Source organism: Octopus sinensis, linkage group LG1, assembly GCF_006345805.1.
Source record: "Octopus sinensis linkage group LG1, ASM634580v1, whole genome shotgun sequence".
Taxonomy (NCBI): Eukaryota; Metazoa; Mollusca; class Cephalopoda; order Octopoda; family Octopodidae; genus Octopus; species Octopus sinensis.
In genome coordinates this window covers 54,692,783-54,717,212 of record NC_042997.1, presented here as the reverse complement: position 1 = coordinate 54,717,212, position 24,430 = coordinate 54,692,783, and the positions used below count along the sequence as shown (strand labels likewise).

Below are 24,430 nucleotides of genomic sequence, written 5' to 3'. Positions count from 1 at the left end.
ACTATTTCTGTCTCATTACATCCATTCCACACGTGTATAAATTACATTAGGTCAGACTCCTCTGCCATTTGCTACAGCTTAAATATAGGCTGTTCTTTTTTTTTTTAATATCCGAAATAAGTGTTCTGTTTATTATATCATTTACTATCATGAATTCTTACTATTATCATTCATTGATATTATTATTTTAATAATAATCATTGCTGCTATTATTACTGCTATTATTATCATCATCATAGTTAAAATTACTACATCCCCTAAATACAATTTCAAAACATGTTATAACAAACCCTCTCTATTTTTCAAAAGTCAATAACTGAAAGTCTTGGGTTTTGTTTATTTTTTTTATATAATTCATTCATATTTATTTTTCCTTTAATCTAAATGATATATATAAGACATGGTATGAATAAACGAACAGTTGAATGAGTATGTGCATGTATGTATGCATCTGTGTAAATGGATATTCATGTGCTTGTACATATTCATGTATCTGTCTATGTTAGTGTGTCTGTATGTTTGTGTGCAGCTCCAGACAAATATTCAAAGAATTTAGGCAACAGACAGAATGAGAAATCCTGTCTGATAGAAGAACTATCATCATGCATTTATTATCACAATTGGTCGATCGTCACAATCACATGATATTTATCTAGTCAGCGTATTACTGGGGAGGGGAAAACTAGTGAAGAAACATTAGTGACTAAATCGGTAAGGGCACACACACCAAGAGAACTAAATAATGGTGAGATGTTTGATAAAAATGAAAGATATATTTTCATATAGTTCTGTATACATACATAAGAAGGGGTTTTCCTCCACTTTTCTCAACCTTTTTAGAGCCGTAGAGTAACACAGAATTCATCAACCTTACCAGCATCTCTGTCTCGTTGAAAAATCAACAGTAATGAATAAATATCACTAAGTGTTGAATTGAAGTAGTTTCACTCCCCCACTCCCAACAACGACATGCTCTTTTGCATATAGAAAAGGAATGTGCAGCTAACTCCTCTCTCTCTCTTTCTTTCTCCTCTGTTCTCTCTTTCCCTCCCTCCTTTTCTCTTCTGCTTTCTCTCATAAAGCAAAAGAAAGCATAACAGATGTAAAATGTAAGAGGGGAGGGGGTGATGTGATATTTCATTATTGACACCGAGACTTGAGGCCCCATACACATCTACTCCTCCATACCGGTGTGTGTGTGTGAGTGTATGTCTGTGTGTGTGTGTGTGTGCGCGCATGCAATATTTACAGATGTAAAGACAGAAATTGAAAGTACATCTTTCAGGATACTGTAAAATAGATTTTTCTTTCTTTTCAAGAGGAAATCATTTGAAGTGAGAGCTGATGTATTTTTTTAATCAATTTAAAATCACACACACACACACAAACATTTATATATATGTTAGAAAGTCAATAAAAAGTGAATAAATCTATTCCAGAGATAAACCATAAAGTTAAAAAAACAATTTTTTAAAGTGTTTTTTTTTTTAATTAAAGATTTCTTTTTTTTATAACAAAAGAAAGGGTCACAAAGTATAGAAAAAAAACTATTTTTGAGAGACACTACAAATCATCTATCAAAATAATACGTTATTTTAATTTTACTCATTGAATTTTAATACTCTGACTTAATTTGTTAAGTCAAACTGGAACATTTGCAATACCTAATGAAGAAATTCAACCATATTCTTCTATAAATGCTGATAATAAATATAAATTAAAGCATACATCTTCAAAAGCTGCTCTCAGACCACAAGTAAAATAATTTTTTTTTTTTTTAAACTGATTTTTGTATAAATGTTTAGTAAGTTCAGAATTTATCAATTTTATCTGTCTACTCTGTTTACAAAAGAAACATGTAGATTATTTTACAGTTGTAGTTCTTTTGTTTTGATTTTTTTACATTACCTCCTTTTTCCCCAAAAAAGACACTTAACCCCATTTATTACAATTAACACACAGAGAATGAATGATTATTGTTAATATTCTTTCATTATTCATGTGTTGTTTGTGATAGCAACTTGGAGTTTCAGAAAGCTAGAGAACATACTCAGACAGAATGGACAGTAAAAGAGGGTGATGATAAGAGAGAAAGGGGAAGGTTAGAGAAATATTAAGAAACATTCCAGCTCCTTAACAGGAAGCATTGTCTGCAACAACAGTAATGCAGGGAAATTCCCAGCAGTTAAAATGACAATGGACATTCTCCAATTGAGAACTGACCGACATTGTTGATAACAAAAATGTAAGGATTCCAAATTACTACACACAAATCTCAAATTGAGCAAGTGAGAAATTCTTCCTGATACAAAATTTTTAATTTTGCAAAGCAGGAAAAAAGTATGATGATAATAGATAAAGGTGTTATGTAACATACAAACAAAAATACACTGAATATGTATTATTAAACTTATATATTCCTTCTCTGAAAACATAATCCCCATACATACAAGAATGTCTACAACCAAAACTTAGAGTACATATAGACAAAAGAGTTTGAGAAGTATTTTTATAAGCCACTGTGTGTGTGTGTGTGTGTGTGTGCATGCGCGCATACACAGGTAGATACACACACACACACACATTCATTATTGAAAAATAATTTGGTAGAGTCATAATGACTCCAGCACTGGATAAAATGTTCTGAGTTCAAATCCTGCAAAAGTCAACTTACGCTCTCGTCCTTAGGGATTGATAAAAAAAAGTACCAATTCAGGGTGGTAAGCTAACACTAAGAACATTTGTACAGATGTTTGTTGGTATTTGTTCCAACTCCTAAACTTCTGAGTTCAAATCCACCCATAGCCTACATGGGTGATATACATAATGCATCACTTGTTTTTTTACCACAACCCACTTTATGGAAAGGATTCAGGAGATAACTACTCTTACCCTCCATCCCACCCACCAATCAAAGACCCTGTAAATGGTCATGTCATATCTGAATTAAAGAATTGAAAAAGTCATATATATATATATATATATATATATATATATCTACTACATATGTGGGAAATTCTGTCTGTGGGTGTGTTTGTGAAGTTGTTTGCTAACTCCTCCTACATTGTTTTATCAATTTTGATGAAACCTGACATGTGAGTAGAATTCATGTCTGGAAACCTCATGGCATACTCAGATTGTTGAAAAAAGTCGATAATAGGGCTCCTGGAAGAGGTCCTTATATATATATCTAATATATATTATTTTAAAAGCCAAGAGAAATAGCCCATTTGCTCCTGGAAGGGATCCTTATATATAGCCAAGGGAAATAAACCATTCATTTTCCTAAATTATTTGGTAAAAATGAAATTGAGTATGCTTATTTCTTAGTATTTGAACTGTTAGAGTTATTTTTGCAATTTATTCATTACAACCTTTAAACAAGTAAATTAGTATTTTCCTAAGCAACAGATTCACTTATTTTGGTTACTGACTTATGAACAGATATACCAACACTAGTGCCCCAGAGAGTAATATTCTCTGGAACTCACAAAAGCCCTTTCAGAGTATTTTCTTTGAATTGTTATCTCATGTCTGATTAGCCTGTTATTACGTAACATGCTTCAAAACTTTAGTATACATACCTTATTAGTATTTCCTCTTATGCCCTATATACTCTGGGAACATATTAAAGACCTTTACGGGGTTACTTTATTTGAATTCTTACTATTGGGTAACTAATTTCATGTTATTACATAACTGACTTCACAATTTGGGTATTCATAACTTATTGGGAATTCCTAAAAACAATATCCTGTGTAAGACAGTTCAGTATTCTCTGTAGATGCAGAAAAACCATTTGTCGCTATTGGATTAGTGGAACAATTATCAGAACGGAACCAAGGGGCAAGCTCCACTTACCCAGGAATTACCAAGTACGTCAGCTAGTATATATATATATATGTATGCACAGAACATGTATACATATATATGCAGAAAAATACATACATATGCACTCATACATACATACACACACACACACACACACACAATTACACGCACAATCCAATATACATTTACACATACATACACAAATAAATACACACATGCATACATATATACAATAGGCTTCTTTCAGTTTCCGTCTACCAAATCGACTCACAATGCTTTGGTCGGCTTGGTGCTTTAGTAGAAGTCACTTGCCTAAGGTGCCAGGCGGTGGGACTGAACCTCAAAACGTAGATAGAAAGCAACCTTGTCCAACAAACACACACTTCACATACAGATATATATGTACATGCAAATATACACACATCTGTGCATATGTGTACATATATATGTGCATACCTATATATATATATATATATATATATATATACATGCATATATACATACATATATGTATATACCATTTGATTCTTTCGTTGTTTGCAAAAAAAATTTGTATTCCATGTTATCGTATTTCATGTTCTTTACATTTTATGACGTCCTGTCATATATGCATATGTAAATACACCATCACCGGCTATCTAGGGGTGGTGGGAGAGAAACAAACACACACAAACATATATATATATATATATACCACAGGCTTCTTTCAGTTTCCATCTACCAAACCCAATCACTGGGCTTTGCTCCGCCTGAAGATATAGTAGAAGACACTTGCCCAAGGTACCATGCAGTGGGACTGAGCACAGAAGCATGTGGTTGGGAAACAAACCACACAGCCATGCCAGCATTTACATTTACATTTACACATACACATACACTTACACATACACACATACATTTACACATACACACATACACACATACATTTACACATACACACATACATTTACACATACACACACACACACACACACACACACACACATGATTGATTGATTGATTGATTCTAGTTTCAGCTCATGAGCTGTGGCCATGCTGGGGCACCGCCATTTATATATTTATATACACACACATATATATATGGGGAGAATTTACAAAAAAATAAACAAAAGGCAAAGACGAGTGTGTAAACAACAACATATACAAATACATATATTATTGCTGCTTTTTTCAACAAATTGTATTCAACAAAATAAATAACAATATTTAACAAAAACGTCTTCAAATGATGGTCTGACCGTCTGCCAAGCAAATGAGAAACAGTAATTGAAGTAGGTAGTGAATATGCTTCGAAATAATCATTTAAAGATGATTTTGTTACATGTTGTTATTGTTTTTGTTGAACAAGATTTGATTGGAAAAAAAGCAGCAATAATTGTGCAACAACCCAATATATACATACATACATATACATACATACACAGGCATATACATACATACATGCATATACATAAACATACATGTATATAAACACACACACATATATAAACACACACACACATATATATATAAACACATACACACATATATATAAACACACACACACACACACATATATATAAACACACACATATATAAACACACACATATATATATAAACACACACACATTTACACACATATACATGTGCATATATATATATATATACACATGTGCATATACATATATACACATGTGCATATACATACATACATGTGCATATACATACATACATACATACATAGACACACACTCTCACATATACAACTATACTTATATTCGTATACGCTTTTACCAAAAGCAAAATAGTTACGATAGTTATCAAATATGTTAGGAATCTGAGCTTGAAACAGTATTTTGTGCTCTGTTTTATTGCCTGATCTAACAGACAAACTGTCCTTGAAGTAATCTTGTTCAATTCAAACAGAAAACACTTACCAGATTCATGATGCAACACTAGGGAAGTAATAAAATATCCACACACACATACAGCAGTCTGGTTCCTTTCCCCACCTGAAGGGACCTTCCACAAGCTTCAAGTCTGCTCCTTAGTATGGGGGATCTGACTGTGTCTCACTTCTTGTTGACTAATTGGCTGATGCAAGCACTCGCAGCATGAACATCAGCAGCATTAGTTACAGAAGACACAGAACGTACATGTACGCACTTGCACAGTGCATGTATACACACACACATGTGCACACAAGCACACAGACACACAGATTCAAAAGCATGTGCTTTCACACACAAAGACACACAGACACATACATACACAGACACACATACACACACATGCATCTATGAACAAACACAATGTAATTATGCATACAATTATGCATACGCGCGCGCACACACACACACACAAAATAGATAAAGAAGAGAGATTTCTCAATTAAATTCCACGATTTGCATACTTTTATAAATTAAAATATAGCTAGAATTTATAATATAACACTGTTTGAATATTATTTTGATGATGATGATACAAATAGATACTTTCAGCAACTTTTTAAATGAGAAATAGATCAAAATTATATACATGAAACAAAGTAAGGGAAAGAGATGGGGTTTTCTGAAGCACCCAACTCTTGACATGTCATGTCATCATAGCTTGTAGCTTTGGTTAGAAGAAAATTTACATGTGAGCCAAATATGAACAGATATTTGCGTAATTTTTCACAGACAAACATAACACGACTTGTTACAACTGTTAAGTTTTCTCATTGACATCCTGATCACTTGCACCAATGAAAACTAATATTGATCTTTTCCTTTAGTTGAGCATGTATAAATAACACCAGTGACTCATTCGCTCCCCCCTCCCCCCACCCACTCTCTCAGAGTCCATATAGAAATTTTGTCTTTTTAGAATTTCACTTACTCAAATAGAGAATGTCACCTGTCTATTACTTCTCCATGTTCCCTTCCTTCAGTAAGCTCTTCTTCCAACATCAGCAGGTATATATGCTGTCATATAGCAACAATATGAGGAATAAACTGTAACAGATGACTATGAGTAGAATGAATGAATGACCTAATAGACTCACTCACACAGACAAACCAATCCACATAGGAGAGTAATTAGAATATGTCTGAGAAATTCATAATATATAAACTCATAGAAAGCAGATAGTAAGGGAGTGTGGGCAGCTGTGCTGAATTAGGGATTTGTTCAGTCTGTTACTGATAGAAAAGAACACAATGAAATGATGTGCTGGAACAAGAAAACCTGCAAAAGTTGCTACTACTGAATAATGGAGGCTACAGTCACAATAGTGAAGCCTGCCACACCCTAGAATGACAATAAATGTAGTAAGTGCTGTGTTAAGAGAGCAAACATTAAAATACTCTTACTGAAAAACTCTACAGTTTAGCTCCAGGACAATAAACAACTGTAACAACAAAGTCAATAACAAAATCACAACAAAGCAGGCTCTTTTAACCCACCCAAAATATTGCCAAAAAAAATTCTAGAAATTGATTATATAAATGTCAAAACACTGCCCTTTCTTCACATACATATTACATGAAATTGTCATTATAGTTTATGTGGTTGTTACTGTAACATTGTTACATGTCATTGTAGATCAATTTAAACTTGAAATATATGAGCTAATAAGAACGACCTTCTGCACCCAGACTTGTCAATCCAGTCAATTTAAACTTACCACATGTATGAACTTTCACACAAAAGTGCTGATTGACAACAAAGTAACAAACATTGTTACAGTTATTGGTTTTTCATTACAATTAAGGAAGAAATTTTGAGCCAATGCTTTTCTAAAGTTAAAATTAAAAAGTATAGTTATTAAATTTCAGTTGTTAAACTACGTGAGAAAAGCTACAGTAAAATTTCAGAAATGTATCAAGAACTGAATAATAATTAAGCAACATACTTAAAAGTAAATCATATGAACTAATGCTACATAAATATTACCAGAATTTTAAATGTATAAAGTTTAAGTTGAAAATTCATGTTTAAGTATTGAGAAACATGACTGTTTAAAATCACTTCCTGCTCTTAACTTCAGGAAGAGTCACTTAATGATGACACCTTTAATGAATTTATGGTGAATTGATACTTGAGTCTCCAAAACAATTATTTGTGTTTGTGTGTGTGTATAATATACATACACATATGTACATACCTTCTTATATATGTATATATATACATGCATATATGGGTACAGGACATTAAAAAAATGCAGACACAATGAGAAATGAAAACATAAAAACAAAAACATAGAAGACGAACTTTTTTTTGAACAACGAAAAAACAAACAGAAACGAGACAGGCAACATAAAGAATATTCCCATATATATATATATACACACACACACACACACACACACACACACACACACACACACACACACACACACACACACATAAAATGCATGCATGTGAAACCTTCGTATATTATTTAAAACAAACTAATTAATATTAATTAGTTTTTAAAAGATTTAAAGTTAAAATCTCAGCTATTAATTAACTTGTTTGATGTATATCTGATGTATGTGGTGTGTAAATGTGTATGTGTGTGTGTGTGAATATTATATTACAGAGGCAATGACTAGTGACTGAGACCTTTGGCGATATGCTGTGCTTGAGAAGACCCATCAAGCCAAGTGAAATTGCAGTCGTGGCTGATGCTGGTGTCACATAACTGACACCCAGGCTGGTGGCATGTAAAAAGCACCTTTCGAACATTGAGCCTCATGAAGGCAAAGTGGTTGAGCGCCTTTCAAATGTTGGGCCTCACAGAGGTAATGACCGAGACCTTTGGCATTATGTTGTGCTTGAGAAGAAGACCAATCAAGCCAAGTAAAATCGCAGTTGTGGCAAATACTCCTCCAGTACTGTTCTAACCTTGTCTACAGAATTTATATTTTTCTCAACCAAATCATTTTGAAGACTGTGGAATAAACGATAATCAGATGGGACAATGTCCAGCAAATATGGGGGTGGAGCATCATTTCCCAGTCAAATTGCTCCAGCCATTGGAATGTCATTCTTGCTGTATGTGGCCAAGCATTATCCTTATGGAAGAACACCTTTCGTCTTGAAACCAAAGATGGTCGTTTTCCTTCTAGCGCTGACTTAAGCTGCCCAAGTTATGCACAGTAAATCTCCTTTGTTATTGTTTGGTTTGGGTTGAAAAGTTCAAAGTGGACTAAACCTTTCATATCCCACCAAACAGATAACAACACCCTACTTAGGTGAAGACCTTTAACCTGGACAGCTAGTATTTCTCCTTTCCCTATGCACTGTCTTCAGCACTTGACATTTTTATAGAGAACCCATTTCTCATCACCAGTCACTATTTGATCCAAAAAAGGTTCATTTGTGAGACGACAACAAAGAAGAGCACACATTCACTCTCTGCATGTGATTAGACTCAGAAAGACATGGAGCCTGAACAGCCCCTCCAGCTGGTCAGGTTCCTGTCAAACCGTCAAACCTATATCAGCATGGAAAATGGATGTTAAACAATGATGATAATGATGATGATATATAGTGGATTCTCCAGTCATACATAACAGATGGGTGCTCCACAATTTGTTGCTGAACAACTGCACACATGATTTGTTTCATAGTGATCAAATGTTTGAGTTCTACATTAGCCCACTCCCTTCATCATAAATAAACATTGCCTGAATAGATACAGCTTGTGCTACTTATCAGATGTTAAAGTGATTGCAAAGCAACATGAAATGAAGTGTTTTGTTCAAGAATACAAAGCAATACCCAGTCCAGGAATTGAAACTAGAATCTTGCAATCATGAGTACAATATCCTAACCACAAGGCTATGCGCTTTCATATGTGTGTACACACACACACACACACACACACACACACACACACACACACACACATAAAATGCATGCATGTGAAACCTTCGTATATTATTTAAAACAAACTAATTAATATTAATTAGTTTTTAAAAGATTTAAAGTTAAAATCTCAGCTATTAATTAACTTGTTTGATGTATATCTGATGTATGTGGTGTGTAAATGTGTATGTGTGTGTGTGAATATTATATTACAGAGGCAATGACTAGTGACTGAGACCTTTGGCGATATGCTGTGCTTGAGAAGACCCATCAAGCCAAGTGAAATTGCAGTCGTGGCTGATGCTGGTGTCACATAACTGACACCCAGGCTGGTGGCATGTAAAAAGCACCTTTCGAACATTGAGCCTCATGAAGGCAAAGTGGTTGAGCGCCTTTCAAATGTTGGGCCTCACAGAGGTAATGACCGAGACCTTTGGCATTATGTTGTGCTTGAGAAGAAGACCAATCAAGCCAAGTAAAATCGCAGTTGTGGCAAATACTCCTCCAGTACTGTTCTAACCTTGTCTACAGAATTTATATTTTTCTCAACCAAATCATTTTGAAGACTGTGGAATAAACGATAATCAGATGGGACAATGTCCAGCAAATATGGGGGTGGAGCATCATTCCCAGTCAAATTGCTCCAGCCATTGGAATGTCATTCTTGCTGTATGTGGCCAAGCATTATCCTTATGGAAGAACACCTTTCGTCTTGAAACCAAAGATGGTCGTTTTCCTTCTAGCGCTGACTTAAGCTGCCCAAGTTATGCACAGTAAATCTCCTTTGTTATTGTTTGGTTTGGGTTGAAAAGTTCAAAGTGGACTAAACCTTTCATATCCCACCAAACAGATAACAACACCCTACTTAGGTGAAGACCTTTAACCTGGACAGCTAGTATTTCTCCTTTCCCTATGCACTGTCTTCAGCACTTGACATTTTTATAGAGAACCCATTTCTCATCACCAGTCACTATTTGATCCAAAAAAGGTTCATTTGTGAGACGACAACAAAGAAGAGCACACATTCACTCTCTGCATGTGATTAGACTCAGAAAGACATGGAGCCTGAACAGCCCCTCCAGCTGGTCAGGTTCCTGTCAAACCGTCAAACCTATATCAGCATGGAAAATGGATGTTAAACAATGATGATAATGATGATGATATATAGTGGATTCTCCAGTCATACATAACAGATGGGTGCTCCACAATTTGTTGCTGAACAACTGCACACATGATTTGTTTCATAGTGATCAAATGTTTGAGTTCTACATTAGCCCACTCCCTTCATCATAAATAAACATTGCCTGAATAGATACAGCTTGTGCTACTTATCAGATGTTAAAGTGATTGCAAAGCAACATGAAATGAAGTGTTTTGTTCAAGAATACAAAGCAATACCCAGTCCAGGAATTGAAACTAGAATCTTGCAATCATGAGTACAATATCCTAACCACAAGGCTATGCGCTTTCATATGTGTGTACACACACACACACACACACACACACACACTACTCAAAAATATATGCAGCATTCAATTCTCTCGTTTATATTAACTATTTCAGCCTCTCCTATCCTATACACCCCTACCTACAAATTCACTACACATGCTGAGGGCCCACTTAATTCCCCTATCACCCATTTACTGGCCTTCAGCCACATTCCCAAAGTATCACCCTACCCCTAATTAAGTCTGCCTATATTAGAGTTTTCTATCTCCCACTGTTTTACACTCTCTTCTAGGTGTAAGAGAAGATATCAGTACAGCTGTCCAACTCTCATCCCACTTACCATTTATTTTATTTTTATACTTTTATCATTGCTCCACTTGCTCAATCCATTCATTCCTCTTTTCTCCAGTTTTTAATTTCACACCGCTCTCTCTCTCTCTTTCTCTTTCCCTCTCAGTTATTTTCAAAATACAAGTAGAGTACCTCAAGAGTTATGTGACTTGCATACATGCAGTGAATGCAACACAACGGAGGTTGAAGACCAGTTCAGCGCAGAGAATTAAAAAAAAAAAAACAATTCTAGTGCTGATGCCACAATAAAATCCTATGGCTCAGAATTTTTTCTCCCTCTTTTAGCATGATAAGTTAATTCTATTATGTCACCCAGTCCCAGCTGATTCTTAGGAGACTTTAGCAGAATTCATTCTATTACAAACATTCAGAGCAAGTTCCTAGGATATCCAAACGAGACACTTCTTCATACACTTACCCTTGCACAGAAGTGTTGTTTGTTAGAGAGAACATGAGAAAAAGGTGTCCTAGTAGAAGACAGGTACCAGATATGATAGAGGCCTCTCCTACAAGTAACACTTTGGTAAGTGGCACATATCAGCTGGCATATAATCTTGTTACCTGTTCTCTTCACTTATGATTAGTACATCAGGATTTTAAGGGGCTCACCTACAACCACTGACATCCAGATGAACTACTTTTACAGAGATTGGAATAATAGTTAGCAGTGACTCATGAGTCATGTCCAATCATTTCCTTCTAGCAATGTATGTGCTACATGGTTATTATGAAATATGAAACAATAAAGAAATAACCGATAAATCTACTGGGTAATTATTTTCCTTAGATATCAATGTTGAGCCAAGATATCAATGTTGAACCAAGTGAAATCATAGTCGTGGCCAATGCCAGTGCCACCTTACTGGTACCCATGCCAGTGGCATGTAAAAAGCACCATTCGAGTGTGGCTGATACCAGTGTCACCTAACTTACTACCATGCCAGTGGCACCATGCCGGTGGCATGTACAAAGCACCATTCAAGCATGATCGATGCCAGTGCCACCTGACTGGCTCTCATGCCATTGGCACGTCAAAAACACCCACCACACTCTCAGAGTGGTTAACATTAGGAAGGGTATCCAGCAGTAGAAATCTTGGCAAATCAGATTGGAACCTGGTGCAGCCTCCTGGTTTGCCAGTCCTCAGTCAAAATGTCCAATCCATGGCAGCATGGAAAGCAGATGTCAAACAACAATGATGATGATAGCGATGATCAGCATCCATAGTTTCAGTTCAACCTGGACCTCACTCATCACCTATTAACATGCAGCTGACACATGCTCTCTCACCAAGATACAGATACTTTTGACAACTCAAAACTTTGCTCAGCGAGTGGTGTTTGCACATATATACTGTTGACTCGCTCAACAATTCACTTCTCTTAACTGGATATCAATGACAAAGACTTCTAAATATATTGTCTCATAAACACCCTTCCTCATTCCTCTAAATTCATCTGCTGTCTTTCCTGATCTCTAAACTTCAACAAACACCACCAGTTGATTGAACATACCTTTTGCTCTTTACTGAGGAGAGCTTCTGCATCTGAAGTTTTCATCTATAGTTATTTTAAAGCACCAACCTTTTCTTGGCAAAGATTCACTAATCAACACACTAAGATCCATGGCTCAAATACTTGCTTTCTCCACTCTCTATTCTATCACTACCACAACGGTTTCTCCTACTTTCAACTACTTGACCAACTCAACACATTTATTTTGCCTCTTTTCTTTAACAGTATCTCATCACTCACACTCTGCAATAGTTACTATGTTCAATCCTTACTTCACAGAACATCAACCCTCTGGAAACTCCCTCTGCTCCTTGTTTTCTTGCACACTTCAACTTACAAACTTAACATCAACTGCATTGATCCAAGTTTTCGAGGAGCTGCCAGGTACTCAAAAGTAAACTATACAACACACAAACACACAAGCCAACAAAGGCACCTCTATGTGGTTACTTAAACTGCTAAAAATTACAGCCAAATCTACCTCAAAACATATATTACTTTCTTGAAAAAAAAATTACATTGGATAATGTACACTAAAGAACACTATTCCTAAGAAAACAAAAATATTGAAGGTTTTTATCATCAATCTTCTTGATTATGCATGTATATATATATGGTGAACTAGTGTAAATCTTTTCAACTCTCTAAAGGGAGGTAACTCATTCAAGGAAAGTAATTCAATAGCTGACCTCAGCCATTTTGATGAGTTTGATAAAATGATTAGCTGTCTAAGTACTATGGCCAGTACATGTCTTATGACTGAAACCAGTAAAAATTGATATAAAATAAACTTCGAATAAAGATATGAAAAACATCACAATTTCACTACTGGCTCATTGGACCCTGTCAAACCTTCCAACCCATGCCAGCATGGATGACAGACATTAAATGATGATGATGACAACAACTCCAATTCAAAAGTAAAGAACCTTTGATATTATATAAAGAACACTAACCATAAACGTTCCATACTTTGTCATTTGTGTAAGGAATCAACAAAAAGATATTTTCACTTTAGTGTACAATCCAACTCTTAAATCATATTGAAATTGACAACCACCCAAAACATTAGCCAACAAAGAGTGTAGCAAGCAACAAGATATATTCTTTACAGTGCTGAAAACAAGCCAACTTCCAAAACACACTTCATTATTTCATTCTTATGGAATAATGATTCTATGAAGATTGTGTTCAGAAAAATCCTCATAGTGTCTTAATTTCTGATAAAGATAATAGAACTTTTTCCTTTGATCAAAATCAGTCTCCAACAAAAGATATTTTTGCAGCATTATATCCATTTCCATATATGTTCCTTAGAGGGGAACATATACAGTGCAATTCTTATTCCTTAGCCTTGGTTAAAGTTATTAGTTCTAATCACCCATTAAAAGACAACTTTAATCATGAAAAGTCAATGTTTTGGTTGCTCAGAATTAAAGAGTTCAAGATACAACATTAAGCCAAGATAACATTGAACTGATATAACAAGAATAATACAACAAAGGATAAGCTCAAATGAAACTTCTAGGTACATATAGGTAATATCATGAACAACTCCCACCACTTCAATCACTGGATACCTGCCTAATCTCATTACACTTTGGACAACAAAGCACCAATATAAACTAATGGATATAAAATAAAAACATAGCTTCTTGGTAAAATTCCTTACAGCCACATTCTTATATTCCTGTTCTTGTCACTTATCTTTTCTAATTGTTTATACCACACTATTCTACTAACATTTATAGGCTGTATTACTGGGGTTATGGTTTCTTATAGTTTATTTAGTCTCAAGTCAACCTTGATTTCACAGACCATCTAATTATTTCTTTTTAGACATAGTATATCAAGGACTATATTACCCAATGTAGCTAATACTAAAGCTGATAACTTAAAAACACTAATAATAGTAATTTACTACTGTAGTATACTAGTCGACTAATAATAGGAAAGGCACCATCTGCTTACATCCGATTGCTTTGAGATAAACAATAATTTGATATCAAATGTTCAAAATTACATTTAATGGATAGTTGCTATTCCTTGCAGGTCCAGTTACAATCTAGAGGTTTACTCATTACAGATGCAACAACAACCTTAAAATAAAGGAAAACTTGAAAATCAGTTTGTTGTAATTTAAACAGGTTTTCGTTCTTATTTATTTCTTATTGTTGATAATTTTGTAAAAATATTTCCAAATAATATATTCTCTCTATTTTCTTAAGACAACAAATTATGTTATGAGAGAGTTGTGCAATTATTTTGAGCAGGTTGAGCAAGCATATAAAGGTTTTCATCATTGCCTTAAGGTTTCTAATAAATATGTAGTCCTATTTTAGTTTCTTACTGTATAAAATTTTGGCATTTAAACGTTTCAAATTCCATCAGTTTTCCCTACCTGTAGTTCTCCATATATATCTTCATTATTTTCTGCCTAAAGCCACTAATTTTTGTTGAAGGTACAATTCTTACTAGGATTTGTAATTTATTCATAGCTGTACTATATTTTAAGCAGTAAAAGAGAAACACAAATTTTAAAAAGCCAACCAACTGGGCAGATGTAAGATCCTAATTGAGTATGAATGAAAAATTTATTCACATTCTATAAACTTACCTTATCATCCAGCCTTAGCATAGTTTTCCTATGTGCATCATAGAAAGGGTGCTATTTGTAAATAATGTTTTATAGAATGTATTTAGAAATTAGAGAGGCTTTTGTATTTTCTATCAACAGCCTATCATTTATAGAAATTGGTGATCAAGAGTAATCCTACAAAACTAAGAATTAGTGGACCTAAATGAAGTTTTGTTCATCTTCTTTCTCTGATTAATGTACATCTCTACTTTATTTCTTGTACACAACATTTTTGTAAAGATTGTTGTTTATAGCCCCAGGCCAATCATAACTGAGCAGATCTATGATAAAAGGTATCTAATTTTGAGCCCATCATTTTTAAGAAAGAGTTCATCTAGAACTATACTATCCAATGTAATCTTCCATTTTCAAGATGGCAGGATGTGATTTGAGGGAGGTTTGGCTGCTATTTCTCACAACTCAAGTAATTAGGTAGCAGTTTATCATTGTGAACGCTAAATAAGCAAGCAGATATGATATCAGACTTTAACTTGAGATATAGTTTAGTGTCCTGTAACTGCGTTTTGTAGCTCTACTGAAGTCACTCAAGTGTTTATCAATTTATCAATCCTTATTTGAACATATTAGCTTGTTGTAGACTGTCATCTGCTTCAGATGAACCACAAGTAGTATCATGCTTAAATGCTATGAAAGGAAAATTGCTTTTTTTCATTTAAATGTTATTGAATTTTACACTTATTTCACAAAGTATAACTGAATTATTAAAAAAATATGAATGAGTCAGTTGATAAGGTATTGGAAACCAAATATTTCATCAGTTCATGACCAAGATAATGCTATTTTCTTCAGCTCCAAGATATATGTAAATAAGTACCAGAATTTCCCAGAAAGTTACCCATAATATACAATGAAGTGATTTGTTTTCCAACTGTGTTTCTGAAAAAATAGACTTAATTCCCCTTCATGACTTGATGTGGCAAATTAATTAAGATATACTTTGATGATTATTGTCCATTTTATTTGTTTAATAATTTTTCTTTGTATGTATTTTTATCTCTAATTATGGATTTACTCCTCAAGGTAAGTTATTCTACTCTTAGGTTAGATGAAATGATTTGGCAACCATTCCACCAGCCTCATCTGACAAGCTGTCACTGAACAAATAAACAAAAATCTTGGCCACAAAATCAATAAACAACATTCCACATATTCATTACAAATAATATAAATAAAGTATTATGGTTTCTATTTCAAAATCATGTGAACATAGACTCATTTACAAATAATCCTTCCAAATAAAATTAGTTCCTCTTCTTCAATGAAAACATCTAATTGCATATATTTAAATATTTGTAAAGAATATTTACTTAAACTAGAAGTAAATACAATTTTTTAAAAATCCATTTATTTACATTCAACTTCTTATAACTACAAAGAATTTTTTTTTCTTTGAGATATTTTCAATACTGACCTTAAATACTAAAGAAAAGAAATTTAGTTGTCTAGGAGACAACACCATTTGATGTACATATTTAACTTCAATTGATCAATATTAACTTCACTAATTTCATTCATTCCCCCATCACTTATCCAAGATGAAACAGGTTGTTGTTGTTTAGTCCCAGGTTAACACTGATTGAGCAGCACACAATCAAGGCATTCAAGCATTGACCAGCCTGTCTTTGTGTGTATGTATGTAAACTAGTTTGATAAACACACATATATGACTACACTGAAGGAAATTTAGCTGCTATTCCTAGTAGATCCAGAAACTGCACAGAAGAAGCTCACCTATTCTGAGTTGCAATCAAATAAATTATAAAATATAATTTATTGTAATTTAAGCAGCTTTCTTTATTTTACTTCTTAATTATTCTGCTGATATATTCCCACAAAAATTAATATTTTGGGGCTCTCTTAAAATATCTGAAAATCTGAAAACCAGTTTCCTGTGACAAATATTTATGCACCACCTTAAGAAACAAATAAAGCTTCCCAATTTTCTAGTTTAAAAAACAAAAGTTAGCTAAATGTCCATTTATAAAATATTTCCATTGATTAAGTCAGTTTTTTCAAAAAAATTATTTTCTAATTTCTTCTTCCTTACTTGCTGTGTTGGTGCCAGTAACTTTATCTCACCATGTTTATTACATCACTGCATTAGTGAAGCAACTAAGTCCATTTAAAGTAATAAGAAAACTAAATATAAAATGTATCACTGAACTCTTTTAGTCATCATTTCAATTCTGTTGGAAGTATGTTGAGCAAAAAACTAAATTACAATCACAAATCAAGAGCAATCCATCCCTAATATACTGTAATCCCAAAATATTGTTTTGTTTCATCCATTACTATAATTAGAGGCAAAATTATTGTTGACTATCTTAAAGTATCCTACCTTTGTTGAGCATACCTGTATAAAGGTGAACAGCAATCAAGACATTTTATATTTAGAGTAAATTGTAATAATTACCAGCAAAGATCAAAACAATTCCAGACTTTCCAGAAATGAACTATAGTTATTGACACTTGACCAAACTTTTGTCTTGCAAATATCAGTATTTCTGCATAATACTGAAGACTCTCACTAATATTCAGCTAGGTTTCTTACACTTACTCTATTAATGTCAATAGATAACATAATGATTTGCTCAGAGTCTATAGACAACTAGACGATTTACATGACAATTTGCTTGAAATCCAAGTCTTCTACTAGTCTACTTTACTATTTCTTTCACCCATAAAATCTGACATGAGAACCACACATTCTACAATTATACTTCCTCAATAGCACAACCCATAAAAAGTATAGGAGAAATACTTCTGATGACTTCTATCCTTCTCTGGAACATGCTTTTCTGAAATCCATGTACAACAAATAAAATGGAAAACAGACGTATGTACCATGCAGATATTGTAAGCAAGGTTAATAAAATTCCTTGCAGATTTTACTGAAGTTAATGATAACTTAATTATACTAATAATAGTAATTCACTACCATAATCCTCTTGTGAACTAATTAACAGGAAATGACAACATCTGCTCATCTATTTACTTTAGCATAAATAATAATTTGATATAAAACATGGTGTATTTGAAAAGCAAGTAGTAACATAGATCAAAATATTTAGGAAATTTGAATTCATACATTCCTAGGTTAATAAGACAAATAGATTTCCATAACCTATTGTTATAGGACAAACAGTTCTCTCTAAAAAAAAGAAAAAAGATGAATATGGATCCTTAGTAGAAAAATGTTGAGAAGCATTGAGTGAAAGATAGTACAAGAAACAAGATGCAAATAATATAAACACAGTTAGAATAATTGTATTAATGAGGTTTTTTGGCAGCAGAAAATTGGTAGAGCAAGCAGAATATTTTGAAACACACTGCCAACCAATTTGGCAGTATTTGAATGGACTACGATTTTAATAGAAGGATGTGTAAAATATAACTAGTTTACCTACATCCTCACGGATTCTCTTATACAGGTTGAAAAATATCACTTAAAACATTTTTCTAAGATTGTGTTGTCATTACCAGTTACACAAAAGCTTTAATATATTTGATTACAAAAATGGATATAGACAGCAAATGTTATAACAGAAAATGATTTCATTTTGAAATAAAAGAATTTGATGAAAAAAAAAATAGATTTGACAAAAGTAACTGAATTTAAAATTGTCAACTAATCATATGTTCCTATCTACTGGCCATCCATTCATATGCTCCCAGCCATTTAATGTTATATGAAATAGTCATTCTTTCTCATCAAGTTTATTCTGTCTAATGAACTGGTCAGACATAAAGTAAACTTCAGAATAAGAGAAAATTGGATCAACCAAAATAAATTATTATGCTCTACAATGGTTTCAAGTACTTTTTTCTACCACTTTTTAATACTAACATATATATAATATAATATAAGGAAAATGGAGAGTTTGAACACGGAAAAAAAATCAATTTATCGGTGTAATAGTCAATTTCATATTACTTTCATATGCTTCAATTTCTTACCTTCATTCATATTTTGCAATTAAGATTGCATTATGCATTTAAAAGGTAAAAATCTCATCAGGGCAAAAAGTGACAAAAACTCATCCCCATCCTAATAGTTGGAGAGTTGGTAAAAATCTTATCAGGGCAAAAATTGACAAAATTTCATCCCCATCATAATGGATAGAGTGTTGCAACTCTCCATCCATTAGGATGGGGATGAATTTTTGTCAAATTTTGCCCTGATGAGATTTTTACCTTTTAAATGCATAATACAATCTTAATTGCAAAATATGAATGAAGGTAAGCAATTGAAACGTACGTAGGCGATATGAAATTGACTATTACATAAATAAATCAATTTTTTTTCTGTGTTTAAACTCTCCATTTTCTTTATATTATATCATTAAAATTCTGTTCTCCTATATCGAATAGATGAAAACTTCTATAACAACTACTGGAACTTCAAGAGTGTTAACATTAATACTAATACAAATTAATGAATTCCAAGTATATTAATCAATGTGGAGCTAAATCGGTGTACGCTTGGATAAAATACATCCCTGTGAAAGAGCAACCTCTTTCCATTCTATACACACACATAATTTTAATTTTAAAAATAAAAGAGTACTCAGTAAAAGTTGTGGAGTATTTGTTCAAGGCTAGTGATTCACTTCATAGCTATCCAGAGGCAATCTTTCAGGTAACTTCTTCAGGTGACTACTACCAAGATACATTTCACCATGTCATGCTAGAACTTTCCGTCTTCATTTGCCTTTGATGAGTCCTTAATTTCATGTGGGCCTCTACCAATAACATCAGAGTGCAGAAGTCTCTAAATATAACATCTCATATGGCCTGATAGCAGTTGCCAGCAAAGCTGACTTTATGCTGAACAACAATATTAGAGATGGACAAAATGTGCCCATAAATCTTTTTAGCTCTATCCTCATACTATGAAATGCTTTGAGCTCTCATGAGAAGCCTGGTGTATGTACCATCAATGCAATTTTCATCAAAGTTCAGGTTTTGGCTACATAGAGGAGAATGCTATCTACACACATCCTGAAGAAGTCAATCTTTATTGACTTAGAAATACTTGATTGCCAAAGGTTGTGAACCTTGTTACAAGACACTCCAGATTCATTCTTTATTTGTCAGGAAGTCTTTCTTATTGTCAGTAACATACAACCCAAGGTACTTCAAGTCACTAACCTACTTGAGTTGTTTGCCATCATTGGTGACAGATGACTTTCATCCTCATTGGTCATGTAGTCATTCTCTGCATTGAAAAACATATTATGCTGCTGATCTAGTCCTTACAACTTACCAACTGTGTGATACACAAGACCTGATATCATCCTTTGAGATTGGCGCAGTCAAGCCCAGTTGAAGAAACACAAACATATATATTCTAGATATCTGTAATTATATGTCTAGCAGTATTTATATATCTATATGTACACACACACACACACACACACACAATGATATACACATATACATATCTCTACACATGCATGCTGCCCACATATATGTGATGGGGAAGAGTAAAAAAAATTCACTAAATTTTAGTGAGCACTACAGTATCATCCTAGTATCTCTGACATGAAATCATTCCAGTGACACACACAAAAAGACATATAACCTGAAAAAAAATTTTACTGAAGATTCAAAAAGAGAAAACAGTTTAAAATCCTGTGCAAACACAAATGTACACACATGAAATCTGCATTTTGACATGTACACAAAAACAGAATTCATTTATTTTAGAATTTTTAGTTGTTATCAAACATTAGTTATAATATTCTCCAATTTGGAATGTAGGGTTTTAAACTCATACAAAATGTTATTTTGCATTAATATTTTTTTCCCCAGTTACATCTTTGTACATGTAGGAATTGGGAATTACCTAACTAGCCAGTGAGGCAACAACAGTTATATAACATCTTCAGCTACACGGCAAATGAAAAGAAAAATGAAGCGCAAAATATAATGAAATATATAACAGGGAAGAATATATAGCAAAGGTCAAATATTAAAAATTATTTTGCATTAATTTGGCTGGCAAATGTAAAATGTAATGGTCCAAAGGTCACACCTGTACAACTATACACTTATGGAAACTCTGCATGTTTTTCCCATATATTTTTTATAATACAAATATATATTAAAAGATATATATATATATATATTACATATATTTTCCATATTCCAATAAGACAGCTTAATTTTGATAAGAAGAGAAGCAGGTGAGGTCAAGAGAATCAATGCTATTTTATAAACTGTATTATTATATTACAGTAACAGTAAAGCACTGGGAGTGATTTCATTAACAACTATCTTCCAAAAGTTGTGGTCATGTGTCTAGGTTGGAAAATTACCTCATATGGCAAGAAAGACAGAATTGATCTCAAAAGCAGTTTTGCTCAAAACAAAAAAATATAATATTGCTATTTAGCTTCATCTTTCCATACCTGCCAATTCATTAGACAGACATAGACAGACAGACATAGACAGAAACAGACAGAGAGACAGTTATAAATATATACGTAGATACAGATAGATAGATATAAATAGATACATAGATATAGATAGATAGATATAAATAAATATGTAGATATGGATAGATAGATATAAATAGATACGTAGATATAGATAGATAGATATAAATAGATATGTAGATATAGATAGATAGATATAAATAGATACATAGATATAGATAGATCGATATAAATAGATACATAGATATAGATAGATAGATATAAATAAATATGTAGATATGGATAGATAGATATAAATAAATATGTAGATATGGATAGATAGATATAAATAGATACGTAGATATAGATAGATAGATATAAATAGATACGGAGATATAGATAGATAGATATAAATATATACATAGATATAGATAGATCGATATAAATAGATACATAGATATAGATAGATTTTATATATAGAGATATATATAAATAGATACGTAGATATAGATAGATAGATATAAATAGATACGTAGATATGGATAGATAGATATAAATAGATACATAAATATAGATAGATATAAATAGATACATAGATAAAGATAGATATATATAAATAGCTATGTAGATACAGATAACTTTATTGGCCACACAGGGCTGAACACAGAGAGGACAAATACAAAAGTAGAGCTTTTCTTTTAGAAAATGAAAAATAAAAATGAAAAAGAAAGAGAAAAAAAAGTAAAATTCTAATCAAAAGGGATTGGGGGGGGGGGCAATCAAAAGGGATCGTGTATCACAGAAGAAATTTTTTAAATTTAAGAAGCAAGATTGGGTTTATCCATGGAAAGAAAAGCAGACAAATTACAAATCCTTTCAGATAGATGGCCCTGCTCAATTTGTAGAAAAGGCATAAGTAGAAACTCCATATGATGTACCCAGTGTAAGGTATGGACACATAAGAGGTGCAGCAATGTCAGACGAAGATAGGTAACAGGGAAGATAGTTTTTATGTGTGGAAGGTGCACATGTGCAATAAACACCAAAAATATACAGGAAACAGATTCCATCACATGCCAGGAGGGAAAATTAGAAGTAGTTGATAGCTTCCATTACCTAGGTGACCAAGTCAGTAGCAAGGGTGGATGCTCTAAGAGTATAGCTGCTAGAATAAGAATAAGCTAGGCAAAGTTCAGAGAGCTCCTACGTCTGCTGATAATGAAGGGCCTCTCACTCAGAGTGAAAGGCAGACTGTATGATGCCTGTGTGCAAATGGCCATGCTACACGACAGTGAAAGAAGGGCCATGACTGCTGAGGACATACATAGTTTTGTAAAAAATGAAGCTGGTATGCTCCGCTGGATGTGTAATGTCAGTGTGCATGCACAACAGTCTAAACATCCTGAGAGAAAAGTTAGACATAAGATGCATCAGATGTAGTGTGCAAGAGGGATGACTGCACTTGTATGATCATGTAATACATATGGATGAGGACAGCTGTGTGAAGAAGTGTTGCATTCTAACGGTGGAGGAAACTTGTGGAAGAGGAAGACCCAGAAAGACATGGAATGAGGTGGTAAAGCACAATCTTTGAATGTTGGGCCCAGTGGAGGCAATGGCAAGCAACCAAGACCTTTGGTGATATGCTGTGCTTGAAAACACCTGGCAAGCCAAGTGAGATCGTAGTCACGGCTGATGCCAGTGTTGCATAACTGGTTTAAAAACACCCTTCAATCATTGGGCGATATGCTGTGCTTGTGAAAACCTGTTGAACCAAGTGAGATCATAGTCATGGCCAATGCCAGTGCCGTCTGACTGGCATGTAAAAAGCACCATTTAAGCGTTGAGCCTCATGGAGACAGTGACAGGTGACCAAGAACCTTGACAATATACCACACTTGTGTTGACCTGTCAAGTCAAGTGATACCATAATCATGGTCAGTGCCAGTAGCATGTAAAAAATATCCACTACATTCTCAGAGTGGTTGGCGTTAGTAAGGGCATCCAGCCATAGAAACCTAGCCAAATCAGACTGGAACCTGGTGCACCCCCCCTCCCAGCTCACTAGTTTTCAGTCAAACTGTCCAACCCACACCAGCATGGAAAGCAGATGATGATAATGATGATGATAATGAAGTAAAATGATAATATATTGGATAAGAAGTAGAAAGAGTCGAGAAAATTTTCTAAGTTCAGGTACAATGGGGGATATAAAACAAACATATAATTTGAATTATTAAATAAAGCAAAAATGAAAGGCTTTAAATTATAGATTTAAAGTGTGGAAGTTATGTACACATATTCAATGACTGAAACAAAACACTACTCGTGCAAGTTGTGCTAAAAGGAGAGTCTAAAGTCAAAAGTAGAAATCCAACTGAAATGGATTTTC

General features: G+C 33.6%; 1 protein-coding gene across 6 annotated transcripts in view; it reads right to left on the bottom strand.

Annotated features, from left to right (window-relative positions):
- LOC115219703 (protein kinase C delta type) overlaps positions 1-24,430 on the bottom strand; it is a 161,656-nt gene that overhangs the window by 98,140 nt on the left and 39,086 nt on the right. The window contains exon 1 of one of the 6 annotated variants that reach the window (XM_029789905.2): positions 5,749-5,873. The exons of 2 other annotated variants lie outside the window; for them this stretch is intronic. Coding sequence is in view for 1 of the 4 variants with exons in the window: in XM_029789880.2 (XP_029645740.1) it covers positions 5,749-5,757 (9 nt within the window). In the remaining 3 variants the exon portion in view is untranslated. Of the gene's footprint in view, positions 1-800; positions 967-5,748; positions 5,874-24,430 lie in introns of those variants that run through there. 3 more of the 6 variants (XM_029789880.2, XM_029789933.2, XM_029789897.2) reach the window with 3 other exon arrangements.